Consider the following 11121-nt stretch of genomic DNA (forward strand, 5'->3'; position numbering starts at 1 on the left):
CCTAAACTCAGATCCAAAAGATGGTGGAAAGTGCTCACCAAACTACCTTCAAATAGCACAAAATACGAATTTCCAGAAATGCCCTTCAGCAGAGCCTGCGCGGGGCGCACAGTGTTGTGCGGGTAGCCTGCGCAGGTTGCCTACAAAATGGGCTTCTTGTGTCTTGGATCCACACTACTTTAACCCACTGGCCCGATTTGCTTCCGATTAGCTTGTAGCCTATAATTCTCCAAGTTTTGTTCAATTTAGGCCCAATTTACCTTCTCTAAATAACACATTAGCTTGTGTACTTGTTCGATCAATTAATTTTGCATGCTAAAATATTCCTCCATCTTCTTCTACATACAAGCCCATAATTTCTTCAAGCTTCCAATTATCAACAAGCCCACAATTTTCATCATATCTACAAGTCATCAAGCCTACGATCATTCATTCTTTAAGTCTGATTGATTCCCACGATTCCTGAACATTTCCGCTACACATTAGTCTTCTAAAAATCTGCAATTATGCTCATAAACTAGAAAATAACCGATATAGAGGGAAAATATGCATGATGATTAACTAAAGTTGGAATGAAATATCATATCATATCATATCATATCATATCATACTATACTATAAAGGAAACATTTTTCCTTTCACCACATTCATTTGAAACTCCCATGCATTTTTCCTTTCATCACATTCATCTGAAACTCTCATGACTTTTCAGTTTCTTTCTAATAATGATTATAAATTGGTTAATAAGGTTAAATAAATATCAAACCTAAAGTGTAATCACATATAAACTAAATTTCAATATTAAAAAATATATTTACTTCTACATATAAAGTTATGTTTTTTTTAACTTTTAACATATTATATACTTAATTTATTAATTTTAATATATTGCTGGATGTAAACCATTATCATTTTAAAGCTATAAATTTTGAACAATTTGTATAAAATACTTAAATTATTAATTTAAATATCATATTACATGGTCAACTTAAATCTAAATTTTAGTTTAACATTTAACAACCAAAAAATATTTTGTAAATAATTAAAAGTGTAACCATAAATAAACTAAATTTCAATATTAAAATAATATCTTTATTTCTACTTATAAAGTTACGACTTTAACTTTTAACACTTAATAGTTAATTTATTAAATTTAATATGTTATTGTATGTAAACCATTATCAGTTTAAAGCTACAACTTTTGAACAGTTTGGACAAAATACTTAAATTGTTAATTTAAATATAACATTACAGTATCAACTTAAATATAAATTTCAGTTCATTTAAAAAACCCAATGAATATTTTGTGAATAGTTAAAAATGATAAATTGTAGTGCTAAATACAAAAACTAAATTGTAATCTCAATTTAACTAAAATATTTCCTAGATATATTTTTATAATCGTTAAAAGTTTTCAAATAAGTAGCTTAAAATAACTTATAATAATAATAGTTAAAAATAACTCTATATAAATAGTTATATTGTTACCTTAAAATCAAAAACTAGTGTTTAGTGTTTTAAATAATTATAATGATAGAAACTAAAACGTTAAACAAATAAATTAAAAAAAAAATTAATTAACAATAACAAAAACTATAAATACATTAAACCATATATTATATTTAATTTTATTCATGAGTAACTCGCAGGTAGAAGTCATTGAAACGGTTGAGATTATGCAATTATAATAGATGTATGTATTATCATATAATTCAAAATAGTCAATATATTATATCAATTTAGTATACAAATTATTATATTAAATTTAACAACAATGTTATTGTTATATTTAAAAAAACATATATTTGTAAAGATTTCAACTGTATAGGTCTTTCTGCGCAACGCGAAAGCGTTCTTCTAGTGCTAAAATAAATTATAAAAAGAAGTAAATAAAATGAAACTATCAAATCAACTCAAGCTTAAACCTTAATTGTTCTCAAGTAAGACACGAATACAATGAATTCAGGATGAACTAAGCTAAAAATAAAAAGAAGGGACAGAGCCACAAAACCTAGTCAAATTCAGTCAACATGGTCAAAATCGGCTTTGCATAGACCCTATGTGCCTTCCAAATGTTCCCCAATTTTGAGCCATAAACCACATTCTCCAACCACTTGAAGGGCGAGTAGATCGCATCTAGATGAGGCAGCCATGAGAGTGTACAAGATAAAGGAAACAAGGGAATGCGCCTAGTGGGGGAACTTTGAATTCATCAATGCAGACCATAATGCATGAAGGAAAGATGCATCCATACAAGATGATTCCTATATTAGTCAGGCCAAAGTGTATAATAACGAAATAGGGTTTGCAGAACTGCCTCCGGGCAAACATTTGGCTTTAGGGTTTTCTCCCTTGACTATCCTTTACGTTCTACCGTCTCGCCTTCACTACCTTTTCTCACCAAAATCAAATTAAAAATACAACTCAATCTAGGAATTAGATATAAGACAACCTAAATCTTCATCCTTGAATCACCCTTCTTGGGTCTTCTGTCTTCCATCTTTTTTTTCCCTTTTTGTTGTTGTTGTTTTTTTTTTCTTCTTCTTCTTCAGGGAGAAGAAAACTTGAGCTTAAATTTCCACTTGATTTCTTATTCTTCTTTTTTTGTTGATTCTTTTCTTCATTTCTCTTGTTTTTGTGTTGAGCTTAAATTTCCACTTGATTTCTTATTCTTCTTTTTGTGTTGCTTCTTTTCTTCATTTCTCTTGTTTTTGTTGTTTTTTTTTCCGAATCTTCCTTTGCATTTATTTTTTGTTTTTTGCCTTTCCAATTACTCCATAATTATGAAAAAAGAATATTATGTAGAGGCTAGTATAAACAACCAATGATTATTGAGAGTGAATCAATGATCTACTAAAAAGGGTGGGAAATGACTAAAAAAATGGGTGTAACCAAAAAAAAGTTGTGGTCCAAAAAATGTGAATTGGGGGATCCGACTCAAAGTTCATCAATATAAGGCGCGATTAACATAACCTATCTAACTATCTACTTTAGATCCCCATAAAAATAAAGACCTATCTCAAAAGGTCATGAGAAAACTATCTATGCAAGGTTCGGGCAAAACTCGAGAGTACATAAAGGTATTTCACCTGACCAAGATATAAATCTTCATGTCTTCAAAATACCTTATTGGGCTAGTCTTTGCTTGCACACATCATCCTGACTAACCACATCCATCTGTACCTACACCCAATTAAGGTCCTGCATCTGACCCCCACACAAGCAATCAAAAAGTGGCCAGGCTCAAAATGTGTCTCATTAGTCAAACACAAGGAATTCCATAACAAAACCTAGGGTAAGTCTGTGATTCAATACTTATGACCCTATTTCGTGGTGTCCAAGAGGTAAGAATGAGCAGAAAATAAAAATGCATGCATGCAAATGTCTTAATTAAATGTTATGCTAAAATAAAAAAATTGAAAAAAAGAAAGTAAAATCTTTTATGTTTTAAAAAAAATGAATGCAATTTAACTAATAATGCATGAAAAAGGTAAAGAGAAAAGGAAAAACCCCACCCCAAGCTTAAGAACAATCATTGACCTCAATCCTCAAGGGTCAAGGGTAAAAATGACCTATATCGGAGGATCAGGCGGAGCAAAGTGTATGTGGCGGTGGTAGAAGTCCCACATATCTTGGACTCGATAAGACGTGGAGGACTCACTATGCTCCAACCTATCAACTCGGGTTGCTACATCCTGAATGGTGTGCACGTTCGCCTAAGTCTAAACATCTATGTGCTCGACAGTAGAAAACATAATGGCAAATTGGTCAAAGAATGTTGGGGAGAACTATGCGAGAACCTTGTGTCCCCCTGTTGCTCTGACTGGTATTGTGGTTAGGTATAATGTTGTGTAGGGACTTGAAAGTGGTCCTGCTGATACGAGGGTTGTTGCATCTGTGGATGGAAGTCAAAATGGTCCTTAGCTTCAGGTATCCCATCATTATTCTCTTCCCCTTCTTCTTCCTCTTCCTTTTGCTATTCATCCTCAGAGTCGAGTAGTGCACCTGCAAGGGTCAACTACTCTGGGGGAAGCCAATTTTGGGTTCGAATGGAAAGATTGAATCATCAATCCAACTTGGGAGGATGTAAACTACATTTTTGTCACCGTCGAGCCAACTGTACGTGTGTATCGCCTCGATATTGTAGCATCTCCATTCACGCAAAAGCGTCACGACCGAGTAGGAAGTTGGGAGGGTTGTCGACAGGTACGTACTCGGGGGAGGGGAAGTCTAGGCTGACAGCTCGACCTATGATAGTAATAAGCCCCCCGATGTAAATTTCTCCCGTGACCCGTTGTCGTACGAAATCACATTTGTCGAGGAAGAACGTGGAGAAACTTGGACTCTTATTCACCCTTATGCGATGTAGGAAGAAGAACTCACATCTGTTTATTTGGTCGGGCTCGAGACGACCGAAGATGCCAACAAGAATGAACAATATGCTTAGCCCTTTGTCGGCTCAAATTAAAGATATTTAAATAATATTATTCTTGTGTAACATACAATTTTTCCGTTACTACTTTGCTATCAATTTGCTTAAATTTAATCATTTTAATTCAAAAATCGAATAAAATAACCAAAATCATAAAATTGATTATCCATGAAATAAGTCGAATGTTTATCCGAGATCGAGCGCACTTGGTGGTTATCGAAAGATAATTACCGGTATTCGAGGTCAAATCTATCTATTCAAATTTTAATGCGAAAAATGAAAATATCCCTTGAAGAAGAAGAGTTCATAATGCTTCACAAGAAGTAGTTGTTGGTAAATCCAACAACCATATAATCTGCTGCGACTTGTCCACCTCCGATTCATTCATCGATTGATATGGCATCATCCATCTTACAAGCGTTGATGTTGGTCGTCGCCTTATCGCTGTGCATCTCTTCCACTGAGTGTTTAACTGGAGACTCGATCATCGAACATAGTCAGTCTGTAGACGGTGGCTTGTGTTTTAATCTCATCGAACCTTCTGGTTATAATTGCTTAGAACACACGGTGACTTATCTCTCTCGCTCTCTCACCTTTTCCGTTTCTATACAACTTTATATCGATTACTGAATAGTGTATTTAATACTTCAAAATTTTGTCTGATTGAGATTTTCGGAGAACACTACTACAGTGACAGAACTGGAAAAACCTAAATTAGTTTGATTGTGTAATGGCAGCACCTTTTCCTGTTTGTTCATTTGTCCTATATTCCATTGCAGAATGTTGAACTCCTGACCTGTTGTCCCAAGAGTAAATGTTACTGAGAAAGGATGTTATTGTCATTTGATACTTTGTCTGTAATAGCAATTCCTTTTCTTGATTGTTATGTATTTTGTTCATTTTCTCCATTAGAGAAGCTTGGATTGAGAATGTCCGATTTAGGGTATGCAAGTCAGGAATATAGTTCATACTGTGAGTTTCACTTCTTAATTGGCTAAAACTGAGTTGTTTTATATTAAATTAGGTATTATTTGATAGTTACTTAATGTAATTAGTCCACTATCTAGTCAAATATGACTGGCAGGGGATTCTAGCTATCTCTGTATTTGGTAAAATATGCAACATGTTTATAGTCAATGAGGCTTGATTGAATCTTAGAAACTGACTATTTTTCACATGTATCTACTTATAAGAAATTAGTACTGAAACATAAACTTTTAGATTGGGTAATGACACAATAATTTGAATTGATGATTCTTGACAGTATGATACATGGATACATATGTATATAGGTAAAGGGTAACTATCTTAAATAGAAACTAAGAATAAGGGTAAACGAGAGAAATCTCATATCTTATGGAATCTAATAAAGATTATGAATATACAAGAAATGAACTAGAGTTGCTTCGCAGGGGATGCATGACTACTTGTGTAGAGCATTCCAAGGATTATGCTTGTGACCTAATAATATGTTTGGATCAATTTCTGTGTTAATTAAATAACAGACTAACTTTCCTTATGTGTGAATAACTTCAGGCTCAAACAAAGGATGGTTTCTTGTTAGGGCTTCAACGTGTGTCATCAGGCATTCTTAATTTGGGATCACAAACCACACCTCCAGTTTTACTCCTACATGGACTCTTTATGGTGACTTTACCTTAAATTCTTAATTTACAACTTTAATAATTATGGAATATGAACATTAAATCATAACTATATTACAAAATAAACTACATTTTAATCAGGGTGGTGATGCTTGGTTTATGGATTCCCCAAATGAATCATTGGGTTTTGTTCTTGCGGACCATGGTTTTGATGTTTGGGTTGGAAATGTTCGTGGAACAAAATGGAGCCATGGCCATGAATCTTTATCAGATGGAGACAAGGTAACACGTAGATTATGCTACATTTTTATAAACTTTTAGTCATTAATTTCAAATGCTATATGCTAATTGCTTTTTTGTTTTGGCCTTGATTTAGGAGTTTTGGGATTGGAGTTGGGAAGAGATGGCTCTTTATGATCTTGAGACAATGCTGAGTTATATAAATTCCAAAACTGGCTCCAAAGTTTTTGTTGTGGGACATTCACAGGTTTTAGTTACACTTCAACTTTATTTTGTCATATAAAACTACATTGCTAATAGTCTCTATGTATTCCAATCTCTCAGGGAACAATAATGTCATTGGCTGCTTTTACTCAACCAGATATTGTTAGCATGGTTGAGGCTGCTGCTCTTCTTTCTCCTATCTCATATTTGGATCACATCACATCTAAACTTGTTCTTAATCTTGTTCATATGTATCTTGACGAGGTCTCTTTTTTATTATTCAAATTCATTCGATTTTAAAAAAAAAAAAAATCATACGTAAAAGTTTTCTTACAGGCACTTGGGTTACTTGGAATGCATCAACTGAACTTGAAGAGGTTAATAATTTTTGCATTTTCCATTTTCTTTTTTCTGAATATTTGTGTGTCTAAATCAATAAAAGGATGATATATATATATATATATATATATATATATATATATATATATATATATATATATATATACACTGTTTGTTTTCAGTGACATTCTCACAAACATGATAGAGTCTGCTTGTGATGGGCATTTAGATTGCAGTGATATGTTAGCATCCATTACAGGTTATTCTTTCACTAATTTGGTTTCTAATTTACTAAATTGGCCAACTAGTTTACCTATGTTGCTGATATTTTGCATAAATTACAAATTGATCCCTGGGACTCACTGATGTAGTTTTGGTCCCTGGGACTCTGATTTTGGTTCATTTTTCAAGGTTCCATGGATCAAAATCGATATGAAACCTTATATTAAGGATGAAAATTGAAAAAAGGTTTCAATTCTGGACCATTGTCAAAATGAGAAAGTAAAGGTGCCATTTTGTAAAATAAGAGAATATAAGAGTAAGTTACAAAAGTGGTCTCTTTGCTTTCATGTTTTCACCATGTATAGTCTAAACTCTAAAACTGGAACCTGTTTCAATTTTGGTCCTTATTTTATGGTTTTCTATGGATTTGGTCCTTATTTCAAGGATTCAAATGGATTTTGGTCCATGGTTCTACTTCTAGGAGCCAAAATTGTTATGAAACCTTAAAACAAGGACCAAAATTGAAAAATGTTTCAATTCTTGACGAAATACGGTAAAATTCAGAAAGCACAGAGACCATTTTTGTAAGTCAAGTATGAAGTACAAAAATGAACCCCATGCTTTGTGTTTTTTACCATGTTTAGTCCAAAATCAGTATTTTTTTTTTCAATTTTGGTCATTATTCTAAGGTTTCCTGTCGATGTTAGTCCCTGGGACTTTCTGATTTGGTCGTCATTCCAAGATTCCATGGATCAAATTTGATACGAAACCTTAAAAAATAGGACCAACATTGAAAACGCTTCAATTTTGAACTAAACATGATCAAAATCAGAAAGCTCAAGGATCATTTATCTAATTTTCTTTTTTCTCTTTTAATAAAAAAAACTTTCATTTACTCTGCATGTTGCAGGTGAAAACTGCTGTTTTAACAGCAGCCGTGTGGATGTGTATCTTGAATACGAACCTCATCCTTCATCTGTAAAGAACTTGAAGCATCTTTTCCAAAGTCTGTTTCTGTTTCCTAATTCTTTATTATTTTACAATTACATCCAACATTTTACACTTTCGTGTGACATTTCATTTTTATAGTATCAAATTTCCTTGATTTCCAGTGATACGCAAAGGCACATTTGCAAGGTACGACTATGGAAGTATAAAGAATCTGCTACAATATGGAAAATTGAAACCACCAACATTTGATCTTAGCAAAATCCCAGAATCATTGCCTATTTGGATGGCTCATGGGGGAAACGATGCTTTGGGGGATGTGATTGATGTGCAACATACACTAAAAGAATTGAAATCAAAACCAAAAGTTTTGTTTTTGGAGGATTATGGCCATATAGACTTCTTGTTAAGCACGAGAGGATATGAAGATCTTTATGACAATATGATCAACTTCTTTAGGTCATGTGGGAATTTGAATGTCCAGTAGCCTTTAAAATCTCTATTTTCGGAACCCAATTATCTAAGCCAATACATGTATAGATGTTCCCATGTACATTTTGTTTTAGGAGTTGTAACTTATGCAATAAACTTAATTTATAATTTGTATAATATGCTTCATGACACAGATGCCCAAGTAGCAAGTGAAAAAAATAAAATATAATTGTAAATATACCCATAACTATTTAAAGAAAAATATGCACACGCAATACGCCAATACATGAGAACAATGGAATTGGAGTACCTCCTACTCCTATTTACCACATGTGTAATTTTTTTGCCGAATCAACTAAATGCAATTTCCCCCTTTGGCCCTTTATGAGTAACCACCATCCCAAATATTTCTGAGTTTTGTACACAAGGGTTGTAGTTTTAAAAAGCATTAGGTGTAGTGATCTATGGTAATTTACCACTTTTTGATAAATATTTTAGAAAGTACTATACATTGATATTTCTGGTGAATACTATGTTTTGGTAAAAAAGCTTTGACAGGGACGCTACTTGTTTTGACAACATAGGAAATGTAAGGCGAGACAACGACGTAAGAGGGAATACTATTATTATTATGTCGAATAAAAACTATTATTGTCAAGGAAATAAATTTCAAAATACGTAAATACTTTTTCCAACTAATTGTGTCCACGTTCGTGGGCTGGCTTAACCTGATCTCACACTTATCTTTCTAACCTCATCCACAAACTCTTGAATATTCCGGTCGGATGTTCCACCTTCTGCCACCGCCTCCCCCGCCGCTTTCTTCCACTTCAATGCATTCTTCTTCATCTCCGTCGCCTTTACACCACTTGTAGCCTCTCTTAAGCACTCCTCCACCTCCTCCCTACCAATCACCCTATTCTCGGCCTCACCCCTACACATCCTAATCCCAACCTTCCATTCATCAACCAAATATTTTGCATCCGTCACTTGATCTCCCCAGTGTGGGAACGCCACCACAGGAACACCGCTTGACAACGCTTCCATGGTGGAGTTCCACCCACAGTGAGTTACAAAACAAGACACCGCCGAGTGACTCAACACCTGGGCTTGTGGACTCCAGTGGACCACCATTCCCCTTTCTCCGGCCTCCTCCAAGAACCCTTTGGGCAACTCTCCAGGTTCGCCGGTGGAAGTCGCACCCTTCCTCACTACCCACAAAAACGACACGCCGGAGTTCAAAACACCATAAGCCATCTCAGTCACCTGTTCTTGGCTCAAGCTCACAACGCTTCCGAAGGAGATATAAACGACTGATGAAGGTGGCTTCGAGTCGAGCCACTCCAGACAATCGTCGGCTTTTATCAGGTCACCGGAGATATTAGAGCTCGCCTCAAGTAATGGGTTATTGAACAAAGGACCCACGGATCGAATACGACATATTTGAGACATGTAATTGATTAAATCACCCTCAAGTTCTTCAAAAGTCTCCATTAAAACACAAAATGTCTTCGACAAGTTCTTGAACTGCCCTAAAATGGCTCTTCTCAAGAACGGGTAAGGCGTTGAAGGATGTAAAAAGCTTGGAATCTCATCTGACTTGAGAAGCGGCATGTTTGGCAACTGAACGTCGATGTCTGGGTGTTCATCACTTGGAAAGGGAACTAATGAATTCTCGTAATGATAATACGATGAAAAGCAAGCACAAGATTGTACCCAAAGCATAGCAGAAGGAATGTTAAGCTCTTCTGCTAAGTCAGTGACCCAAGGCACGAAAGGATTGTTGATTAGACATGATACTGGCCGGCCGTTTTCTGCATGGTGGTTGATGATGCCGGTGAGTGCAGCTTTTCCGTAAGCCTCAAGCTTAGGCAAGTAGTTGTCAAGGTCATAGCGTTCGTCATCATTGTCTTCGGAGCATCCATCATCGAAGAACTCAAACCGGATCATGCCGCCAGCGTTGCCTACCGGAGTAGGATCACCCGAAACGACAGTGCCGGCTTTTTTGAGTTTCTTTCCGATGGATTTGGTGGCGGAGAAGGTGACGAGGAGGTTGCCCTTTGAAGCTAGGAGCTTGCCGAGTCTGAGGAGTGGATTCACATGGCCTTGTGCTGGAAAAGTGACGAGAAACACATGCACACGATCTTGTTTAGAAACCATTGATGATGATTGTGTTTTTCTGTGAGTAGGAGTGAATGTTGTTGTTTTTGGGTATGTATGAATTATATATTGAGTGATCTGTACAATATGTCTTAAAGCCAAGTATACATATATATAGATATAAACAGTGGGAGATAGATGGTGTTGCAAAATCGGAGAGGTGGATGCTTGGTAGAGGACAAAAGATGTTTGACTGAAATATCACGCATAAGTTAATTAGAGTCGTATACAACAACCCAAAAAAATGCATGTGTAATTGCTGACGTCTATTACAAATATTCATTTGAATTCTATGTGCAGGGTATTAAGCTGTTAGGATTATGTCGTTGTTAAATTAAGCCTAAAATTTGGTGGACTGACAAGAAATATGTTTAGCATGACAGTAAATAAAATATAGTATCAACAAAAAGTTTATATGTTACGTATTTGCTCGTGAACTGAAACTCTTCAACTCCCTATATACATTACGATAAGGAAAATGACATAAATGCCCTACAAACTTTCTAGTGTTTATCTTTTTAGTCCCTAAACAATTTTTGT

At 35.0% G+C, this 11121-nt stretch overlaps 2 protein-coding genes across 2 annotated transcripts; one reads left to right on the forward strand and one right to left on the reverse strand.

The window, feature by feature from the left end:
- Positions 1 to 4607: 4607 nt before the first annotated feature.
- LOC111880232 (triacylglycerol lipase 1) lies at positions 4608 to 8598 on the forward strand. The gene is made up of 9 exons (XM_023876640.3): positions 4608 to 4999; positions 5969 to 6079; positions 6178 to 6318; positions 6413 to 6523; positions 6601 to 6744; positions 6817 to 6857; positions 7002 to 7078; positions 7952 to 8047; positions 8154 to 8598. The coding sequence occupies exons 1-9, from the start codon at positions 4829 to 4831 to the stop codon at positions 8474 to 8476; spliced, it is 1215 nt and encodes a 404-aa protein (XP_023732408.1). The 5' UTR covers positions 4608 to 4828; the 3' UTR covers positions 8477 to 8598.
- Positions 8599 to 9029: 431 nt separating this feature from the next.
- LOC111880231 (gallate 1-beta-glucosyltransferase 84A23) lies at positions 9030 to 10655 on the reverse strand. The gene has a single exon (XM_023876639.2). The coding sequence runs from the start codon at positions 10579 to 10581 to the stop codon at positions 9145 to 9147; it is 1437 nt and encodes a 478-aa protein (XP_023732407.1). The 5' UTR covers positions 10582 to 10655; the 3' UTR covers positions 9030 to 9144.
- Positions 10656 to 11121: the final 466 nt, after the last annotated feature.

This window comes from Lactuca sativa, chromosome 5 (genome assembly GCF_002870075.4).
Source record: "Lactuca sativa cultivar Salinas chromosome 5, Lsat_Salinas_v11, whole genome shotgun sequence".
Taxonomy (NCBI): domain Eukaryota; kingdom Viridiplantae; phylum Streptophyta; class Magnoliopsida; order Asterales; family Asteraceae; genus Lactuca; species Lactuca sativa.